The sequence below is a fragment of the Ambystoma mexicanum genome, chromosome 2p (assembly GCF_040938575.1).
Source record: "Ambystoma mexicanum isolate Mex_15411 chromosome 2p, UKY_AmexF1_1, whole genome shotgun sequence".
In the NCBI taxonomy this organism is placed as follows: Eukaryota; Metazoa; Chordata; class Amphibia; order Caudata; family Ambystomatidae; genus Ambystoma; species Ambystoma mexicanum.
In genome coordinates, this window is record NC_090923.1 from 342,406,679 (window position 1) to 342,429,966 (window position 23,288).

A 23,288-nucleotide genomic window follows, 5' to 3' on the forward strand; every position below is an offset into this window, starting at 1 on the left:
GAAACATTGCGAATGGAAGCTGTTATGGGTGTTCACTCATTCCACATGCGCCAGGGGATTCCCAGGTGTTAGTACCGCAAGCAGTCGCAATTATAGAGGCACAATGCTAGTTCATCTTGTGCTATGCAGAATAAAAGAAACATTCCAGGCACAGTGTGCAACTGCAAATGGTGGGTCCAGATCTTGTGAAGTGCAACGACGATCCAAAAAACATCAAGTGTGTGTAGCGACCCTATTTGATGGAATAAATTAGGTGGAGATCTTGGAGCCGGATGGCGCGAAAGGAAATGAGTGAAATGTGTTTGCGGAGGTCAAAGTGCCCAATAACCTCCTTTGTGCCAGTCTTAAAGCCTGCAAGGTGCACAGTATAATGAAGTATCATAGTGTTATGAGTGTGGTTATTTTGTTGTTTGACTTTCGTCGATGAGAAGAAGATGATCTCTGCAGCACCAACGTGATGGAAGATGGACGGACTGGGCTGGAATCAATTACCTGACATCTCTTATGGAGCAGATGGATCCGGTATAGATGCACATCAACCAGTCACACAGGTTTTTTCTGTATAGTATTGCATCACGATGACAATGTGTCTCCTCTTAAGCCTCTGCTAGTACCCTTTTTCAGCAGAACGTTCTTAGCAGCAGAGTTCTTTGCTGTTGCTCTCAGCTTTGTGCGAGATTAAAACTTGTTATCCTTACTAGATGAATTTGGGCCTTTCTTCCCTAGCGGGTTGTATTCTCTCTGGTGTGAACATTCAGGGGTGTGCCTTCACATCCACAAATATCCTGTTATTTAGGGTTGTCCAGGTTTCATGACTCGGACCTCTCAACATTCCGGAGATATTGTCTGAACTCTGACCATATATGTTTAGGGCTGCAATTGGATGTCACTAAGGTCATGTACACTTCCTCCATATCATTAGTCCATATTACATCCATAAACCATTCATTCATCGGCTGTGGGCGGTCTCTTAGTTGTCCAGCCCATCAGGATTCACCATTTGCCAGTAGTAACCGCAGGTTCAAAAATATGTGTCTTACTTCAGACATTGTCCCTATATAACCTAACAAACAAACCTGGGGCATCATGTTAACATACTGACCAATCACCAGCAACAATATACAACATACCTCTTCCCAATATTGAGACAGCTTGGGACATGTTACAACATATGCAAGACTCCAGCTTCCTCTCTAGCACATCTAGGGCACATGCCCGTACATTCTGTATTAAATAACTCTATCTTGGCTGGGGTGTAATGGAGCCTGTTAACAATTTAAAACGGTATAAGCCTACATTTGGAGTTGTATGAGAATTTTTTTGACAAGCTACAGATTCAGTACTCTTGCTTCTCTGTAAATTTGACACCCAGATCATGCTTTGACTTACTAGCTGGGCTTTTGACTTTCATCTGCCCAAGTATGCATTAATACAATACTGACATACATTTAGTCTTCCCATCCTCTACAGGTTCATGTATCTATGACATCCCTGGGTTTATCTGGGGCTCTACTGGGAAGTTCAGCCCACAAGACCTAAAAGCAGATCGCATTTGATAATAGCACAGCCGCTGCAGGGGTTGACACCACTAATGTCTTCCCAGCTCCCGAACTTCTCCTGGGAATATAAGTGTCACATTCTGTCTATTGCTACCTTCATTCAATTTTTTATATTGAGGCATCTATGGTCCTTGGCATACTTAGTATTCCCCACCATGACACCCACCTATTACATAGGAAACCCACTCTTTGCTTCTGCAATACCTTCTTTCAGGCCTGCCTTGTAGCCTCTATCGGGTTTAGTGGGCCCCCAGGTGTATAATCCCCACTGAGTATCAGAGTTTGTATTGGGGTCCTGCGGGTTGCACTTTTTTCCAATTCTTCATGTCGCAGAGCATTTGCCTGTTCACAACAGTATGCAGCATACATACCCTGCGCCACTGGGTAATACACCTCAAAATGTGGGGACATGATGCCTCCCTCCTCCCAAGGGTGTGTCATTTTACTGCCCAAAGGAGTCTGGCTACCCGATTTCCCTATACAAAGGATGCACTGAGATATGGTAGGTCCCCGAAAATAGTATGTCCTGGCCAAACTGGAATATTATTAAACAAGTATAGTAATTTGGGCAGAACAATCATTTTAATGAGCGAAAGCCAGCCCAGAACATCAGAATTTGACATCAGAATTTGGCTCCACCTATGTAGCTTTGTTCTTAATTGCACGATGTAGGTAGTGTAGTTGTATTCAATGGTCTCCTCCAGCGTTCTGGAAACCCCAATTCCCAGGTATTTTATCTAAGTCTTCACCACTTTCATCCCATGCACACCCAGTGGTGACAATTCTGTCAGTGAGGGGGGAACACCTCCGACTTGTCCCTGTTTAGGCGCAACCACGCATACCACCCAAAATCTTCGACCACTTTCAGTACTGCCGCTCCACTTTTAGCCGGCCTGTATATGTATAACAGACTATCGTCTGCATATAACAATATCAGCATTGGGCACCCCCTAATCTAAGACTACATGCACTATATCTGTCACTCAACAGGTGTGCTAGCGGCTCTATACATATTTTAAAGAAAAGTGGTGACAAGGGTAACCCCTGTCTTGTACCCCCTCTAAATGTATTACTGTTGACAAAATCCCATTGGTGTTCACTCTAACCACGGGTTTTATGTATAATAGCTGCAGCCATGACACAAAGCAGGGTCCAAACCCAAAATTCTCCAGTGTTTGGAACAAGAATGGGCAATATACTGTGTCAAAGCCTTGTGCATGTCGAGGGAGGTGGCTACTGCCCATGACTCAGGAGCTACCATCAAGACCATGTTGTACAACCTGTGCAGGTTTAAGACTGTGGCTCTCGCCAGAATAAGCCCGAATTGATCCGTATGGATTAAATGGGGCATTCAGCAGCAGTCTATTTGCTATTACCCCGTATGGTTATAGGTGAAAGGGTCGAATCAAAAGGACCAAAATACAATTGGTTCGAGTCAAAAGGACCCCCCGAAACCGCCAAAAACAACACATTTTATCTGTACCAAGCAAAAAAGCAAAAAAGAAAAATACATTTAAAAAAAAAACATTTGATTTTTTTGTTTTAGGTCCTTTTGACTCGAACCAAATTGTATTTCGGTCCTTTTTATTCGACCCTTTCACTGGACACCACCCCGTATCATCTGCCCATGGTCGGTTCATCCTGAGATCTATCCTCTCTAACCTCAAGTTCACAAAATGTATCTAGTTCCCCTTTCATTTCAGAATACAGCTCAGGAGAGGGTTCCTGTGCATATATTTTTTAAAGTTCGCCTAGCCGTGCTTCAGCCTTATTCAAGTCTCACTGCATGGAGCGAAGCACGCCGAATTCTGACGCAATCGCCAAATTCCGACGCCATCGCCATACTCCTGATGTATACTTTAAAAGCCTCCCACAGTGTTGTGAATGTGGACACGGAGCCCACATTATCTTCGAAAAAGTGAGTGATGGATTCTTGCAAACTGAGTTACAATGCAGGATCCCGCAAGGCTTCTCTTTTGAATCGCCAATCTCTGCGTCCCTCCAAAGACCATGCAACTGTACGCATTATGGGGGAATGATCTGAGAAGGTGGTGGAAGGATCAAAAAACCCACTGATGGTCCTCCGATGCACTAAGTCTATTCTGGAGTGCATATCATGCACGGTTGAATAATAGGTATACCCTTTTTGTTCCCCATGTAATACGCGCCACACATCCACCAGTTGCAAGTTTTTCAATCAGTCTCTATGAACTTGAGGTACTGTGATGAAATACGTTTTATTGCCAAATTGAAATCTCAGTCTCGCTGGGTAGAGCATAGTGTACTTCAGGTTCCTTTCACAAAGAAGTTTCTTGACCCCCAGCGAGAAGTCCGGGAACAGCCGTATCACCTGTGAGCCCAGATATAGTTGTTGCTTTTCATAGGCCAGCTTTTTCTACTGCCTGCTTCATATTTCCCATTAGAGCATCCTTGGGGACTCCCCTAATATGTACATTGTTCCATGGGTGATCTAGATTTTAGACTGTCACATAGATTTCACGAACCTCATTTCCTTCACCAGAGTGGACAGTGTGTTCTGTTGCTCATGTGCTTCATTCTCTGTTGCACTTATCTCCTCTTCTGCATTGACCAGCTCTGTGCGGATAGAGGTGACACTGAATGTTATGTCATCTAGCTTCTTGTGGAGAGCCGCAAACCTGTTGCATTGTATCCAGCATTTGCTGTAAATTAGAAGGCTCTGGCATGATGGGGTCATTTGGAGTATTAGTACCTGGCTGCAGGTATTCCACTGCCTGCTTGGGAGTTGATTTGGTAAATCGATCCATGCTGCCAGTTGTTTTCCCACCACCACCTACCCCTCTGCTCTTGGTAGATCCACTCTGGCCTAGGGCTATGTAGTACCTGTTGCTGCTCAAATGATAGGTACAGCAATAGTTACTGCACATCTCAAAACATGTGAATGTCCACCCTCTATTTACTAATCCAGTGCAATCATCCACTACAGCCAAGGGGTTTTGTTGCACTGCTTCCTATGAAAGATACTCACAGATATATAATGGCCGCTCCTCGCTGTTCAGCAGGACTCGCCAGGAACAAGTATATAGCCACAGATCAACTGGTGATCTAATTTCATGAGTTTTGAATATGCAGGCCTCCCCCTGGAGCTGTTTTATGTGTTGGGTGTTCTCCCACCATTACCCCTTTTCGCTTCACATATCTCCACTTCCTCCTATCTCCAGCTTCCTGGCAATTTTCAACTTTCGTTATTAGTTTGTCCCTTTGATTGAGGTTTTGGGCACACCTGTGCCAGCTTCCGATTTCTAGCGTCCACCAGCCCCTTTCTCGTGTCCCTGCTCCACACCAGTGTGATCGAGCGCTCGTACTGCCCCCTCCAACATTCAGTCACTGCACAAGCCACAGGCTCACCCACACCGTGAATCTTATCACTGACTTTGTTTACGGCACTGCAGAGCGGCTCCCTACGTCTAAAATATTCGGGAATCAAATGGAAGGGAGAGGGGGGAGAGGGCACCACCTGAATTCACACGTTGCCAGGTCAAATCAAACTCTGCTGACACTAATAGCAAAGTCTGTCCCAGCGCCACTGCACCCTCCACCATCTGTGTGTTCAGCAGCCTGATGCGGCTCGCGCATCACTCCAGCTCACTCCAAGCAGGCCTCTACTCCTCTCTGCCTGTTCTCGACACACCGCTCATGCCACAGTGTTCAAGTTGGCTACCTGTGCTCTCCGTTGTCTTCGCTGTTCACTGATGCTCTTAGTATTAGTGCCGGGTGATTTTGTTTGAATCTTTGCCAATATTTTGTTGTCTCAGTTCAGAGATCAGCAGTCAAGTAGCCATCTTGCTTTGGAGAGGTGATCATTAAAGTCCAACAGATCAAGGATAGTCCTCCAGGCCACCTTGTACTTCAGAAGCATGAAGAAGCGTAAAAAGTAGCCTTGTACTGGGTTCTCCCACTGGATCTGTTCTGGGAATTCAGTGTTTTCAGTTTCAGTAACACTTTCATTAGGTTTGATGACATTTGTTGGAGAATAGAGATGTGGGGATGGGGATGGGTTGGAAAGTGGGTACCCATAACCTACCTCTGACAGATGACAAGGGTCTTAGGTAATTGCTCTCCATTCCACCCATAGTGTTGAATACTGCTTGGAAAACATAACATCAAACCGTAGACTTGTCCAGTTGTGTTGATGTCATGCTTAGGATCTTGCTTTTTTCTGTGCCGGGCTACTGTATTTTGCCCCCTTTGGTCTCTGCTTTGATTTCGTGACAAGTAATCTCTGAATCTGTTGGTGCTACGTTGAGTCCTATGCTAAAAAGAGTAAGGGCTCAACCTGATGGAGGGTCGCAAAATGACAGCCGATTGCCGATTAAAGAGTGTGCTTTCGCTTTTGTCAACTCATCATCTGTCGATGGATGAAGGAGGTCTATACCGTTGAAGGGTAATGCTCTCAATTCTTCTTTTACAGCTGGAAACAATTTTCACACGCCCTTCTGAGATCCCCACCTAGGCACATAACACTTGCAGCTGTGTCAACATGGCCTGCAGCTGCCAACAGAATGTCAAGAGCCACTATTTTTGCATCTTACAGCCCCGCAAGTGACAGCTCTTTCCTGTTGCCTGACATGTCTTGCGCAAAGTCCTCCATCTAATGCCAGAGTTCGTTGTTACAGGCTGCGAGTGTTGCATCTGAGCTGACTTTTCTCAGGTGCAGGTCACTGCTTAAGTAGACGTTTTTACTAATATCATCCAGTGAATTTTCTTCTTTCCTTGATGCCATGATTGTACTTGCTGCTGTGGTGCCTTCCCCTGGGCTACGGATGCTGAAACTACTGCTGAGTGTGACAGTGGCTGTTAGGCAGAATCACCTGCAGTACCCTTTGGGAACACTACAGGTAATTAGGACTACAAGCGTAGGCACAATTTCACCTTTGGTACAAGCCTGTACTACACAGTAAAGTGGTAGCGATGGCTGAGCAGCCAGACTTATCTCAAGAGTTTAAGTGAGCAGTAGAACAAGTTACACAAAGGACAAACCAATACAGTGATTCAAGTAAACACTTACTCAAGGTTTCTTAGTAAAAGAATGTATATTTATTTACTCGATCATTTATAAAACATTACACTAGCATAAGCAGCTCAATATTACACACTATTACACCACAAAATTCGAACCGGTAAGTAACTGAACAAGTTTAGCTCAAGAATGAAGTAGGAGCAAAATGGCACTTCAGATACTTAGAAAAGGGTGGAAAAGACAAGGTTATAAGAATAGACCGCCCAAATACATTTATAGGCAGGGCAAAGGGTTTCAGTTATACACAACAAGCAATTCTTCTCAACAGGCCTGGGCCAAAGTCAATGGTCCAGAGTATTTTGCATAAGATAGCACAGTTCTGGTATATAACAGTTACGTCTTTGCCACGGATTTTTAAAGAATTTGGCTAGGCGAAAAGTTTGACGAATGTTTAGGGAAGGACAAGCCTTCGTAGTAGAGTCAAGTTTCACGCACTTTCTTGATGGCCGAGAAGATTTCCGGACCACGTTTGCACAGTACCTTTTTAAATGAAGAAAGCTGTAGCGGAAGCAGTTGTTCGTGGCAGTTTGAGCAGATCTCGCTGTTCCTGTGCTTCAGTCGTGGGGACAAGAAGGAGGACGTCGGGAGGTTCCTGCACTGCCCAGGGAAGAGGCCAAAAGCTGTAGCAAGACGTCAGTTTAAGGTGTGAGTGCCTTAAAGTCCCCCTGGTTTCCTTCCCTCTGGTTATTCGGTTTTCAACAGCCCTCTGAAGAAAATTTGACCAGAATAGGACAGTGTCCAGGTGGCTCGCAAGTTGGTTGTTCCCACCAAACTCAAGGGAAGAAGTTAACCTTGAAGCGCTTCTCTGTCGTCGGAGTTTCAGGCAATTCAGACCTGCAGCAGGGCTTCACCGGTCGTCCAGGAGTTGTTGCAGTCCTCTTCCTTCCTCTCCTCTTCGGTTCTTTCGTTCCAGTGGTCCACTCTGCTTTCCAAGTCCCAGAGACCCGCTTATAAACAGTTTCCCCCATTTATTCAGCCTGGCTGTCACTCACAAAGCAGGGTGGCTGTCCTTGCCGGACAGTCAGCCAGCCAATCACACGAAAGTGCATTCAGGTCTCCTAGGAGACTAAGCACAGGGAGTTTCAGGCACCTTTCTCACATTCTGTCCACCCCAGACACTCTGGCACCAGAGGAGGGCTTCAGCACAGAAGCTCACCAAAGGGCACGAACAAAGGGACCAAACCTGGTCAGGCACGCAGAGACAAACACAAGAAGGGCTTTTCTTAAAAGAAATGGCGAAAAAAGATGACCAGACTCTGTTTTTACAGATAGGTCTGGGGCGCCATATTGAAAAACATGGCTACCCGTGATTTTGAGCTACCGTTGTTAGCGGTCGCGAAAAATCACGGTAGTTGATCTCGAGTACCCCACTTTCTGCTGACAGTATGTCTGGAAACGGGAGTTGTAAAAATGTCACTATATCCCAGACCCTGTCTTAGAGCATTCTATGGGAGGATGTTTCTTCCTCCTGTTCCTCCGCTTCGGCATTAGTGTTTTGTTGATGACACGCCGTGCTGTCCTGCATTAGAGAGTCTAATGAGCGAGTCGTTGATGCAGGAGATTTAGTAATGGAAGACTGCTTGGTTAATATCTCTATTTTGACATCTGCACATGCCCAGACCTTCTAGGAATTTTTTTTAAGTGGGTCATGAGCCACTTGTCTCCCTGCCCAGGAAGAGTTCTCTGGCACATGCCAGTGGAACAAAAGAACAAATTACTTATACCTAGTAATGTTCTTTCTGATGGATGTTCCTCCCACGTATTTCTCTTTTTTGATATATCCGATATGCTGCTAGCAGCTTCGGAAACCTTTTACAGCAGAGGGCTCAGTGCATCATTGACTAAATGTCCTTCTGCAACTTCCATCCCGCACTAGACCATGACGTTGACACTGGTAGAAATATCATGCACCGTGCCCCTTGCCTCAGTTCATGCTCCCCCACCACCCTTTATGCACTGAAATCTCTCAAAGGTAACCATAAACCCAGACGTTGAAAAAGAGGAAGTTTTAAAAAAATGACACTTCGCCAAAAGATAGAGGAGTAGGTTGGGAGGGCGATGAGGAATACATAGTACGAACATCCATACACTCCCATAGCAGTATGTAGAAAGAGACGGGAAAGGAGAATGTATTTTTTATTTATGCTGTGTAGAACAGCTTTTCCAAACTTGGACTCCTGACCCGATAGGGAATCCAGGCAGTAATGCTTGGTAAAGGTATGCAGTGAGGACCAAGTTGCAGCACTGCAAATGTCCTGCAATGTTAGCCCTCTCTGAAGAGCCGCAGAAGTAGCCACAACTCTAGTCGGAAGGGCCGTTAAACCATCAGGGACATACTTGCCCGCCAAGTTGCAGCATTCAGTGATACATAATATAATCCACCGGGCTAGGGTCTGTTTCTTAACAGCCTGACCCAGGCTATGACCAGTATATCCAACAAAGAACTGGTCATCCTGTCTGATCTTAGCAAACCTGTTGATGCAAAAACTCAACGTCCTTTTAGGGTCCAAACGGTGCAGCCTCTCTTCATTCTTAGAATGATGCAGAGGCAGATAAAAGGTAGGTATTACGATCTTTTGTGCTAGGTGAAATTCAGACACCACCTTAGGCAAACCCTCAAAACCACCTTTTCCTTATAAAAGGTGGTAAACGTTGGTTTACTAGACAAAGCTTGAAGTTCGCTTACCCTGCAAGCTGAATGGTTGCTGTCAAAAAGACAGACTTGAGAGTCAACATCCTCAAAGGACACGAATGGAGAGGCTCCAAATGGAGTTCCCATTAAGAATTTTAAAACTAAATTAAGATCCTAAACGAGGACAATAAATGAAACCGGTAGGAAAATGAGGTCAGCCCCTTCAGAAACTGGATGACAATGGGAACTTTAAATTAAGAACCCTGTTCCGGTGAGCACTTAAAGATGGATAACGCCACCAGATATCGCTTTACAGTGAAAACCTACATCACTTGATGGGCCAAATGCAGTAAGAAAGAGAACACCGAAGGTGTATCACAAGAAAAAGGATAAATGTCATTAGCTCTACACCAACAGCAAAACTTGTTCCAACGGCAACAGTAAAGAACTTTAGTTGCTGGCTTTCTGGCCGAAAAGAACCCCTTCATTAAGTCTTCCGAAGTTTCCAATCCCTGCATCTCAACCTTTCAGAAACCAGGCGTGAAGGTTCAGAGGTATGATTTCTGGGAGGAGAATGTAACATCCCTCCTGGGTGAGCAAATCTGCTCTTTGAGGAAGATGAATCGGAGGGCAGATGGCAGATGGACAGTTCCAGAAGTTCTGGGTACCACTTCCTCCTGGCCCAATCGGAGCAATCAGGATCATGTATTTCCCAAACGTCTTCAACCTCCTTATGACATGAGAAATGGCAAGGACTTAAGGGACCGTCTACAGGAGAGGAAATTGCCTGGAGCAGAACAGGTCGCACTTCCTATTGACACTGGAGGCGAACAGATCCACTTAACGGGTTCCCCAAAGAGCAAAGATCACTATAAGAATCTCCTGAGCCAACTCTCACTTGTGAGAGACTGTTCTCTGCCTGCTCAGAGCATCCGCCACTGGGTTCTCCTCTCCGGCTGGGTGAACGGCCGATAGAGATACATTCTTGCAGTGCCCAAAACCATAGCTGCATTGTCTCTCTGCACAGTGGAAGCCGTCCAACAACGCCTCGCTTGTTGAGGTAATGCATGGCCACTGTGTTACCTGTCATTATCAGGCAGTTCTTCCCCCGCACACAGGGCCGAAATGCCATCAGCGCCAGTCTGATTGCCCTTAGCTCGAAAAGGTTGATGTGTAGTGTAGACTCTGATGGAGACCAACGACTACTGATTGTCAGATCATTTGCATGAGCTCCACAACCTGTGAAGTAAGCGTCCATAACTACTGTTATCTCCGGCCATGGTTGCCAAAAGAGTTCTCCCTTCATCACATTCTCTTTGCAGGCCCACCGCAGGAGATCCTGTGTGACCTTGCTCGGGACCTGAATAAGGTCTGTCATCCTGCCAGAGAACTGGGGCCATTGGGATCGGACGGCCCACTGAAGGGATCTCATGACCATCTGCAGAATATGTTGAGCCCTCACCTCGAGTGAGTTGAAGCGTTTGGGGAGGTATCATGTGGGACTTCTTGAAATTGAGAGAGAAGCCCAGATTGTGGAGGTAGCGGCAGGCGATGCTGAGATGTTCCAGAACTTGTTCGGGAGAACAAGACCTGATCAACCAATCGTTCAGGTAGGGGTAAATGTGAATCTCTCCCGTCCTTAGACTTGCCGCTACTACCGCCATCAATTTGGTGAACACCCTCGGGGCAGAGATGAGCCCGAATGGCACAACCCGAAATTGATAATGAGAACTGCCAATGGCAAACCTCTGGTACTTCCTGTGGTTGGTATGTATGGGCACATGGAAGTAAGCATCCTGAAGATCGAGTGACACCATCCAATCCTGGAGCTGAAGGGCCTGGAAAATTTGTGAAAGAGTCACCATCTTGAACTTGCCCTTCCTGAGGAACTTGTTGAAGTGTTTCAAGTCCAAGATGGGTTGCAGTCCTCTGTCCTTTTTGGGAATTAGAAAGTAGGAGTACTACCATCCCTGGTTCCTCTCTGCTACAGGCACCCTTTCTATTGCACCTTTCTCTAACAGGGTGAGAATCTCCTGTAAGAGGAGCAGACCTGGATCCCAAAGGGATTGACTGCTCGGTGGACAATCCGGAGGCCTTTTTATGAATGGGAGGCAGTAACAATGGGCTACTGTGTGCAGAGCCCAAGCATCAGAAGTAATGCTTCGCCTTTCTTCCAAATGCTGTGTAAATCTGCTCCCCACTACTGTCCTGTGAACCAAAGCCTCAGAGAGGTTTAGATGTGTCTGTTACAGATGGCAAAGAGGTTGCGGCTGCGTATAAAAAGGCTTAGCCCAACATCATTGTCCACCACAAGGAAAACCTTCTCTGTCCCCTTTGAGAAATCTGGCCTCTTATACTTCCAACCGAAGTATCAAAAGGAGCGACCCCTCCAATTCTGAGAGGACATGTGTGCCTGCTGCAGTTGACGAATCCCTGCGCCCAGCAATTTTACCACTGCCTTGGAGCCAAATAGTTGGGAGCCATCAAATGGCATATCAAGAAGTCTTGCCTAAACGTCTGGAGCAAATCCAAATCTGCGCAGCCAAGCAAACCTTTGAGAAACCGTGCATAAGACCTTAAAATTCACTCGAGATCTAATGGGCAGCCAGTGAAGGCGTTGAAGAAGGTTGTGGGAGTGAGACAGTCTGGGGGTGCTGAGAGCAAGCCTGGCTGCCGCATTCTGGAGGATCTGAAGACGTTGGATTAGCACCTCAGGCTGGCAAAGGTAAATGCCGTTGCAATAATCAATTGCATCCATGATAGAAGCAGTCACAATTTCGACCCTGGCATCCTTGGGAAGAAAAGGAAGCACCTTCTTCTGTGTTTTCAGTTTAGCGAAGTCGCTCTAGCAAATCTCTGAGATTTGCACTTCTCTTGTGCCAGAGGCCATGACCTTAATGCCAAGGCTCTTAACTACAGAGGAGGGTTTCGGGCAGCGTCCCAAACAAGCTGGCCAATATTCTGAAGTCCGACCTGGAGTCTTGGGGACCTGGCCAACCACTAATACTTCGGTCTTATCCTCGTTCAGCTTCAGCCAGTTTTCTGACATCCACAGACCCACGGCTGAGAGACATCTTTTCAAGAGTTCAGGAGAACTTTTTGTGGGAGTATTAAGACGAAAGAAAATCTCTGTGTCATCTCCATATATAAAAAAGTGTACGCCAAAGCTAGAGATGAGCTTAGCCAACGCCACCATGTACAGATTAAAAAGCAGTGGGGAGAGCGCAGAGCCCTGCGTCACTCCAAAGTCGAACACCATGGGGGGGGGAGTATAGGAGGGGAGAGATACTACCTGGGGTCCGATCAGCCAGGAAAGAAGAGAACCACTTCAGAGGTGCTCCCGAAATACCAGCATCTACGAAAAACTAATGGTCAATAGTGTCAAAGGCCGTGGACAGATGGAGTAGAATAAGAATACTTAATCTAAACATACGGCCAATGCACTGGCACCCTTACAGCTGCTCCCTACACCCTCTGTGCCTTCAGTGCCCTGGTATTCCCTGGAGCTAAAGCTATTAAGACAAAAGTGCTGTTGTTTTCAATGGAAATGGCGCCTGTCTCCTGACTCTGCTACAAAGGCGGCTTATACACAAGTGCGGAACAATTACCATTGTTCTATAAAAACAGCTAAAGCACAGCATTATGCTAATCGTATTCTTAAGGCTCTTTGTTCTTCTAAAGAGCTTTTTTTGGTAGCCAAAAAATTGTCTACTCCTGCTCAGGCTCCCTCCATGACTATCCACACTGAAGCTCATTGCAATCACATTGCTTCCTTCTTCCAACAGAAAATTTGCTCTATACGGGAGAAGATTTGCGCAGAGAGACTCACTCTCATGAGTACTATCAGTCCCTTGCCTTATCCGGTGGAACCTTGCCCTAGTACTTTCCACTTTCTGACTGTCTCTGAAACTTTGGTTAAGGATGCTCTATCTAAATTGAAATCGTCTTCCCCTGCTGACCCTATTCCTCTTTACATTCTTCAGGACCCATCTACAAATTTGGTTCCATTGCTTACTGAGGCACTTGATTACTCATCTGCCACTGGATTCATTGCCCAGCCCCTGAAACATGCTGTGGTCTCCCCATTACTAAAAGAAAACAATCTTGAGCCGGCAGTGGCCGGAAACTACCATCCAATCTCTCTCCTTCGAGCCATGACGAAGCTACTGGACTCTATTGTCACCCCTCATCTCTAAGCCTATCTCGAGGCCAATAATAGTCTCCAACCTCTCCAGGCTGGTTTTTGACCAGGGAGGGCACGGAATCAGTAATGATTGCACTTCACGATGACTTTGCAATGTCACTGGACATTGGGGAGACGAGTATTCTTACTCTACAATAAGAGTGCTTTGACAAGAACTCTGGATCCACAGCAGAAGGCCTGAATTTTTTTGTGAAGGCCCTATTGACAGCCAGAGTAGTATCCAGAGTTTTTTCAGGGCCATATGGAACGGTAGGACAGGATCCTTTGGGAACCACTATCAAGGATGTCAGAAAGGTCATCCTGCTCAAATGTAACGACCGGTCTTCTCCAGCCTAGGTACTCTGTCACTGTGCCCACGACAATTCTTTACGAAGCATCTGCGTGTGCAGAAGGATCTGGGGAGGCAAAATCAACCTTCAATGAGTCTACAAGGTTCTGTAACCTGGACTCCTCAGATATCACCTGCTCAGGCACATTTGGAGTTTCAAACTCCACACCAAATGGAGGAGTATCTTCATTTTTCTCATCCTCCTCAAAAATTGAGCTCATGGACTAAAAAAGGCCTTCTTGGCTAAGAGCTTCCAACTCGTCGACAGATCCATTGAAGATGACGATGGTTTCGACTTTGACGGACTCAGTGTCAAGGGACCTGATGCGAAATCCCCTGAGGGAGTGCAGGGTAGAGGCTTAGACTTCAATGCATCTCGAACCTTCAAGACTCTCGACGCTTCTAGAGGAAGCTTTGTTGCTTTCTTGCCCGGGCTCAAAGGAGCGAGAGCAGCAGCTTCAACTGACTCCCAGATGGCCTTATGAGGCATGATGGGGTTCGAAGCCTTCTTCGGTTCATTTGAAGAGGCGGGATAAGCCGCCTTCTCAAATAATTTCATAATTTGGTGGCGAAAATCCTCCCATTCGACTTTTGATGCCAACTTACCATCGAAACATACCCATTTCCTATTGGGTTAGGGGTCTGAAGAAGATGAGGGGGATTAATGACATCTCTTCTTCAACCTCTTATGGAGGGCTGACAATGACGAGTGCAGAGAACCACTTTTTGACCTAAATCGCGTTGAATGTTTTGAGCGCTTCCTATCCTGCAGAGGTGAAATATCCCTAAAGCTTCTCTCGAACAACCTCATCTTGGACGGGGATATGCATGTGGAAAAACGGAACTGAGGAAAAGTACGCAATGTGTGCTATTTATACCAGTGTCAAAGTCATGGTCGAGTGCGGGGTGAAAGCTGCCGAGGGACATTAAATCGACGACAGACGAAACCCTCTGCTGTAAAAACGATCCGGGGCTGCTAGCAGGATATCGGATATATGAAAGACGAGGAATAGGTGTGGGGGGAACACAATCCATTAGAAAGGATGTTGTGGCAGGGTCCGAGTGGTAAATCCTCGACAGTGGTGTTGAATGGTGGCTATTTGCCAGTAAGGCGAGCCTATATAGGCCTTTCTCTGTCCACAAAACATGGGGTCATAAGTCTGAGACTGAGACTTGTCCGGCCATTGGATGGACTTGCGGCACGGTTGTAGGTCACAATGATGGGTATTCCTTCTCTTTGTAAATCTCTTCCTCTGATGCATTCCCAAGTGAGGCTGAGACATGCCTCTTACCTGGTTCCCCATTTTTTTACCCTGACGTGGAGACACTGGCCCTCATTATATGTTTGCCGGTATCCCGCCGGCAATTCCCAGCGGGATACCGTCAAACAGGCCTACCACTACCGACACCTGATATCCCAGAATTTCCAGGATCTTATAGATGCCAGCAAGGGCAGTAATTCCCCATTTCATGGAGTCCCATAGAACTCAATGGGGGGAATTGCTGGTATGACCGGCACCAGTAATACCACTTGTTTTTTGCAAGTGGGGGCCTGATTTACCTCCAACTCTTGGCTAGAGGTAAATCAGTCAATCCCCACTGGCAAACTTGTAGTTTGGCGGTGCAGGAAAAGTGGCAGTAATGAAATTACTGCCACTTTTTTCCTGCACAGCCAAACATTTAATGAGGGCCCGGGTGTCAAAAGAGAGAAGTGGGTGCTATTGTGTTCAACAAGGGTGTAGTGGCAATTTACCAGCGTATAAATGCAGGTTTACATTAGTCATTAGCATCCTTTGATGGATTAAGATCGGCTTTACAGTATTTGCATTGTTTAGTTGTGTCGTCCTGGCTGCTTAGTTTATTTTATTTTGTGTAAAGTGCCAACGCCTCAAAGTCCTCAGATCGCTCCTATAAACACAACACAAAAACATAAACATGCATAACATTACATTAAATGAAAAACAAGATATCCAAAAACAAGCAGTTTTGAAGAATTAAAAAGACACAATTACGATAATCTAAAATCAGTGAATTATAATTCTTAGACTCGTGGTGTGTGACAAACTGCTCAATTTGTTGCAAAGGCTCAGAAAGAATAGAAGATTACTACAACCACAGACAATGAAAATGCAGTCTGTATTATTCGCCAAGGGCCAATCCTTGATTTGGACCCTCTGAAGGAATTTAAGGTCCTGGGTTCTGATGCAGCTCCTCTTAGCACTACACTGCAACCAGGACAGGACCTTATTCCGGAGGGCTTCTCTCGACTGAGGTTGTTCCGGTTTGTTTCCATTCGTGATAACAATGTTTCTTTGGTCGGAAACAAGGCCTCTTAAACAAGGATCCTTAATCTCAGGCATTACTGCATTTTTTATACGAATGTCTCTTCTCGACGAATGGGTGACAGCATTGTCTATAGTAATCATAGGTACCAAGATAATTCAAGGATTATAGATGATACTACAAACACAGAGCACAGGTCCTGGTGATGAAGATGGGCAAGTTACGAAACCCAGCGACTCTATTTGGTCATCAAGAACAGTTGTTAGACTGCCAATTACCTTTAGGTCAGTCTGACAGTTTGTCTCCACCATACTAGGAGCTGCCTGTGTTATACAGATATCTGTTTAACAACCTATCCATCCTATCTAACTGTGGTGTTACCTTCTAAAAATATTCTACCCAGAAATGTAAGTCCATAATGTTTTTGCATTGGTCCGAGTCCCAGATGATTGCCTCCTTAATGGACTACCATTTTCTATCAGCAGTCATTCCTTTCCCTTCGGGAACTTACAAGAGCCTTGGTTATAACATTGACCACGCTCTTTAGGGGGGGTTGCATTGCCTCGTTTACTGCTAGTAGTAGGTGGTCACTCTTTCCATAATGGGTTTCAATAGAACCCATCTCAGGTTATCTACAGTGGGAAATGTGAGAAACCTCAGGTCGACCTAAAATGTTATAATCATATGCCATTGGGGCTTCAGGATCATTTCCCCGGTCACGGCTAGCTAGAAGACAGAGTATCTATAAAGGGACACAATTTGTTGTTCAATAATTCCCTTTTCTCTTTTTGAAGACACTGTTCACTTCGGGTTCTTCTATCCAGGAGTTGTAACAGACGACTATTGTCTGGCGTTGATAGCACACTCGCCTGTTCCCGGGGGACCTGTTTGAAAGGTCCAGCTTCGGTACCTTCATGTCTACATCCCTTAGTTGCCCTATGATTAACAAGATTAGGTGAAAGGAGGCATGCATCTATAAAACCCAATCCAATTCTGAACCCTCCAGCTCTAGTAATCGGCATTCCAACAGGAATAAATGGGTGCAACAGGGAGAAGACACCAATAACAAAGTGAGGAAGCAAAAAAACCTACTCACAGCTCAACAATAAGCCAATAAGTCTTAATTAAGTCAGTCACGAGAATTAAATGGGAAAAAGCAACATGAGCAAAACAAAGACAGTATAATTCCCCTCCAATGCTGACACACTATATAGCCTTCAAGGCAATATGGTCATGCATTAAACAACATACCATCTTCCTGAAAATGCTGTCTGCCACTAAAGTCACGTGCACAACGCTCTAGCTCTCCGAGCCCTCCACCTCTCTGGCACAGGCGTCAACACGGCCTCTGGGCCAGCCCTGAATCAGCCACCTCCATCAGGCAGCAGAAGCCAGAAAAGCAGAAAGACCTGGCATTCAGGAGCTCTGTGCTCCCGAGAGCACCTCTCCGCCAATGATGACAGAAATGGGGGGAGAGAGGCCGCTGGTGTCCTTACAGCGAGCAAGCAAGCAAGGCTGGTGAGTGCAGAAAGCCCACACCTCGCAGGTCTGCATAGTCAGGAAGGGGAGGGGTCTGACAGTTCACCTGACCAACAAGCCGCACTGCATGAAACGTGACTGCTTCCGTCAGTTCGCTTCAAAGTGCGTGTCTGTCTTGTAGATGACATCAAGGCAGAACATCCGGCCCTTATACCGATATGTGGCCCTGAATGTCTTATGGCCAATGGCTTAATCTGGTGGGGGTAGATAATGAGTGAAAGGAAGAGTGCCCAATTGGTGCCTCAGTTTATAAAATACACAAGCTGCAATATGCAACTAAAATGCGCAATTATGATGTCAATATATAACATGTTCAAACTTTGAGTTTGTTTTCTATTTATTGTGCACAGCAAAGGATTTCTTCATTCTATTTCCTTACCTTATCAGGTCTCAAACTTCGAAGAATTATTATCTTCTGCAATTCATTTAATTTTTCATCCCATGGTTTTGGCAAAGGGACACTGTGCGGCTCCTTGCTGTCATATATTTTGCGCCATTCATTTACGTTTCCACTAAAATGTTCTCTGAATGAAATAAGTTTCATAAACAAAACATTATATAACATCAGCTTTTTTCTTGGTGTAAGCAATATGTTTAGATTACAAAACACAATGTTATAAATAGAATCATCTGTTTTATCAGGTGTGTACATTTGGCTACTCATTGGTGCAGCATATTTTAGGTATCGTACCAAAATAACAAAAAAAAAACCTGAATCCATGTTTACTGCGCATTCGGCACTAAACGAATATGACAAATTCCCATTATAACGTACAAGGGGAGCAGGGTTGCAGGCATGTTCCCCGCTCCCCTTGCACGGTATAATGGGAATTCAGGAGTTGCAGGGGTGTTCTCTGCATACATTAAATGTAAAGTGGGGTACAAATGAAGAAAATCACAAAGGCTTGAGTTTCAAAATGCGAACAAGTCGGTTTTGCAATTTTGTAACTCGAGCTTTTGGGATTACTTTTTTTTACGTGGATCCCATATTTTACATAGTTTTACAGACTGTGATACCATGTCAAGTGATATTTTCTTTGTCAGACTAACAGTAAAAACTACAAAGTGGTTAATGGCCTATTATGCAAAAAGGATCTTACACCTATGAAAAAGGAAAGGATAAGGATAACCCGCCAAATTTATAGAAACTGGTGTAGAAATACGCAGCACATGCGTATGTAAAAAGAGGCCGAATGTATGCTGCAAGCGTTATGCAAGAAAGATTCTAAATCCACCTGGGAGTTAATTAATAATGGCAGTGTTTTCCGCCAGGAGAATACTTTGCCGATGGTGGCTGAGAGGGGTTGGATTAGTCACTACCAATCTTTGTTCTCTGACCCAGGGGGTGGGCCAGCTGTGATTAAGGAGCGGTGCAAGGTGGGATGGAATTTTTCTTTTGATTAACACAATGCCAGTTTAATGATTGGAAAGCTGAGAGCTTCACACGCGGCAGGTCCTGATGGGATCTCGAATCAAGAGCTAAAAAAAAATAAAGATCATTGGGTAAAGGTCGTGGTAACCATGTTTAGGCAAATTATGGTAAAGCGATTCCTTTATCATGGAAGGAGGCTCTGATTGTGCCTATTTTTAAAAAGGGCAATAGGGGAGAACCTAAAAACTACCGTCCTATCGCCCTTTTGGATGCGATTGGAAAACTTTTTGCAGCTGTCCTCCTCTGTGATTTGAGAAATTGGGCAGAGGCGAGGGGGATACTGGATCCTAGGCAAACTGGGTTTGTGAGGGGAGTGGGAACGACCCTGAATCACTTTATATTGAAGCTCCTAAAGGAAAAGAGCTGGGAGGAGGGATCAACACTGTTCTTGGCCTTTACGGACCTTGAACAGGCGTTTGATGGTGTCATTAGGGAACATTTGTGGGCAAAATTGCAGATGTGGGGATGCCCATGGGACTTGGTAGAGGCTATTGAAGCCTTGTATACCGACACTTCGGTTCGAATTAGGTTGTCCTCAAGGGGAACCCTATCTTGTAAGATCTGCACATGTCGGGGCCTGAAGCAGGGGTGTGCTCTTGCACCTCTCCTCTTTTGCCTGTATATAGCAGATCTTGGATCTTCTCAGGTTGAGATTCAAGCTTTTACCCCGAAAATTAATGGAGTTCAGATGCCATGGATTCTCTTTGCAGACGACTTGGTTTTCCTGGGTTTACCCCGATAGGGCTCCAATGACGCCTTCGGGCTTTCAAACTCTATTTAAAAACTAATGGCACGAAAATCAGTGCAACAAAATTGAAGGTTCTCCCTATGAAAAATGCGAGAAAGGTTAAAAAAGAGACATTTACTTGGAGGGTGGAGGGTATCCCTTTGGAAACAGTGAAATCTATAGTCTACTTGGGGGTCACAGTCAATAAAAATGCCAACGAGGCTCCCATCTTGCATATCTTGAGAATGATTCCTTTGGTCAATCAGGGTAGAGTGTCCCATCGCAAGTTTGATAAGTTTACCCTAGCACCCATTGTAACCTTTTATAAGCAAAAGGTGGCGCAAATACTTACATATGGTGCAGAGGCGGTCCTGCACCTCTTGTGTGAATGCTGGGAGAAACTGGAAAGCCATTTTTGGCGTAAGATTCTAAAACTGCCAAATGACCTGTCAATGTTTGCAATTAGGTTTGAACTGAGGTTACAGTCTTTGAAGTCGATGGTGGCTTGGAAGACTGTTTCATTATACATGAAATGTGCCTTGGTGAGTGTGGAAAAGCCTTTTAAGATCTTGGCGTTGGATAGTAGAGTGGTAGAAGGATCGTTAAAGCAATAGAGGGTGAAGGTAGAAGCTTTCCTCGGGAAAAAGGATGTTCATGTAAAAACATTATTGACTAATCCAATGAAAGCTAAAAATAAGTTGTTGCTACGGAATTGGATCTCTACCATTGACCAAAATGGCCATTGAGAGTGGGAGGGTCAATGTGTTGCCTAAGTTCCCCTCACCGGAGTATCGGGATCTACTTCTCAGATGTTGTTTAAACATCTTAAATACGAGAGAGGTTCAATTTAGGAGAATTTAGTAATGAATTGTGAATCATTCACAGAGATATAATCTTTGTTTTTGGATGAATTTAAATTAATGGGTGTTACTCTTACAAGGTTGGAATGGTGGAAATGGGTGCGGATAGGGTAACAGATTAGGTTGGTTATTGCTGTGATGAAAATGTTAGATGCTGTGGTGCCAGCTCGGGAGGGAACATCTAAGATGGAGGGTGGGACGTAATTGAATTCTGGATTATTGATTTTGATTTTATGATCCGTGAATTTTGGAATTAGGGAAATGGATTGAATCGAATGTATGAAGGATGTGTTGGGAAATTCAATGTTAAAGGTTTATTTAAAGTTGAGTATTGTTTTTTTTACATGTTTAACTTGTAACCAATAAAACATTTTAATAATTTTAAAAAATGGCCTATTATCATCAAATGATTGTCTGTGAGAACGCATTCATATATTAGGAAGTTATAAGGTCAACTCAAGCTGAAAAGTACAATAACCAGTACAAATACATAGCTAAACTCTGTAACCTGAATGTAGTGCAGATCTACACTAAAAATCTTCAACATGCGATGGAAACAAGAATCGATTTCACCATCTGATGGAGTAACAGTCTTCGAAGCACCAAGGAACAGAAACCCGCCATACATGCCTATGATTATTGAACTATAATATTCTAGGCCTAACACGATAGATTCACTAAATTAGATTGCATTTTGCCTACGATTGAAAACATAAGTGCTGGCTCCCCCCTACTCCACCAAACATTCAACCTTAGACATGACACTACAAAGAGCTTCTTCCCGCCAGTCTAACAGGAGCCATGCATTTGGAGATGAAAATTGGGGGGCACGGGACCACAGACAATGTGCTGTCATAGAGGTCCAATGAAACAAATACTAAGACAGAACTAAGTCGTACCATCGTAACATGTGACTCAGCCCGCATGGATGATCCTTCCTAATTAATACAGGTAACATCTGATAGCAGCATACCCAATACTGGTGTCCTGGAGAGGCAACCAAGAGTAATGCCATATGGTACAGTTGACACTGTCAGTACAAACGTTACTAATTAAATCACATTCTGTACCTCGAATTGTTCTTCCTGCTATCAAACATGCTACCAACATCTCCCAGTCAGTTGAAGACTTCAAGATCAAAAACATGGCCTTTTTGAAACATAGTTAAATACCAGAACAAGATATACCCCTAAAGAATGGTTATGTGCTCTGACGTACAATCTGACGTACAATCCTAATGCCAACAAAATTAGACAAATAGTTTGCAAACATTGGTTTTTAGTAAAGCTCAATCTACCCGATCTAGCAACACCAATATTTGCCATCGAACAGGGTTTCAGAGACCAAGTGGTTCATTCCAAACACAGTGGGACAGGGAATATAACAACATACCATCAAACTACCCTGTGGAGCATTTAACTAGTTGTAGGCTGTTTTCCAAGTGGGGCATGCATGTTTACCAAACAGATTTCATCTTTATTAACAAATGGCAAAACTTGGATGAAGATGTGCAATGTACCGCCTTGAAAGTCCCTGTAGCCTTAGATATATAGGCCAAACTTCACACCCTGTACACCTCCACATTAATGAACACAGATCTCAAATAAGATGCAAGACTACTGAGGCTCCAGGGTAGCACATTTTCTGCAATGTAATCACTATGAAAACAGTCTTTTTTGGTAGATAGTCGACACAGTACTAACAGATGGATTAAGCCAATTATGTCTTAACACTGAAGAGCAGCAATGGATATATCACATGCGCGCTTACATTTCAGGGCTTAATGACCAACTGGAGTGAAACACAGTACAGTACTGTAATAGGGTGTTGTTCTCTGTCTTTTGGGGGACACCTTTACCTATTACCCCAAGATTAAAATGCATACACCTTCGATTTAGGGGCTTTCATACCTAAATATTACCACATATACATCTGTTCACAATCCCTTCCAATGATCCATTTTAGTATTTGGCAGACACTGCTTTACCACTTACCAGAGATGTGGAGCGTACTACCATTACATTGTTTTAGTACACATAAAACATTGCAAACCTGGGTATTGTAAGGGTGCAGAAAGAGTAGACTGACACACAGGTGGCAAAGTGATGGCTATAGACTTTTATATGAGATGAAAATAAAGAGTAAACTTACCTGGGAGGAACCAGGAATGAGACACGGTCACTGATGACTCATAAAGATTGCTATAAACTTCTATTCAAAATAAAAGTGGTTGGAAAATGCCTCACTGTCCCTGCTCTAGGAGGTATTTCCCTACCCCAACCAAAGACTAATGGTCTTGTCCTGTGTCAACATGTCCAAAGTAAAATGCGCTGTGTATGAAATTCTATCCTAGCCCTCACATTGTTAAAGTAACTCTAAGGTGCTAAGGGCATTGGTCTGGCCTTAAAAGTGCACAAATGTTCAAAGTTCCAAAAGAAAAGGATAACTCCCAACAAAAAGGTTCCTAATGGATAGTGTTCACAGTTCCAGGGGATAGTTCCTTTCCCCAGTTTTCTCTCCACCACAAACAATAGTTCAACAAGAATAACCAAGTTCTTTATAGCCCAAGAGGACAACTGCCTTCCTTGGTATTTGCAATTCGCTTCACAGACTTGGCTTTGGCTGGTATAATCTCCAGTTAGGGTTTTCTTAGATGGTTCACTTA

General features: G+C 44.5%; 1 protein-coding gene across 1 annotated transcript in view; it reads right to left on the minus strand.

Annotated features, from left to right (window-relative positions):
• Positions 1 to 23,288, minus strand: part of DNAH12 (dynein axonemal heavy chain 12) — a 3,791,933-nt gene that overhangs the window by 630,445 nt on the left and 3,138,200 nt on the right. The window contains exon 62 of the mRNA XM_069643677.1: positions 17,984 to 18,128. Coding sequence (XP_069499778.1) covers positions 17,984 to 18,128 — 145 coding nt within the window. The remainder of the gene's footprint in view (positions 1 to 17,983; positions 18,129 to 23,288) is intronic.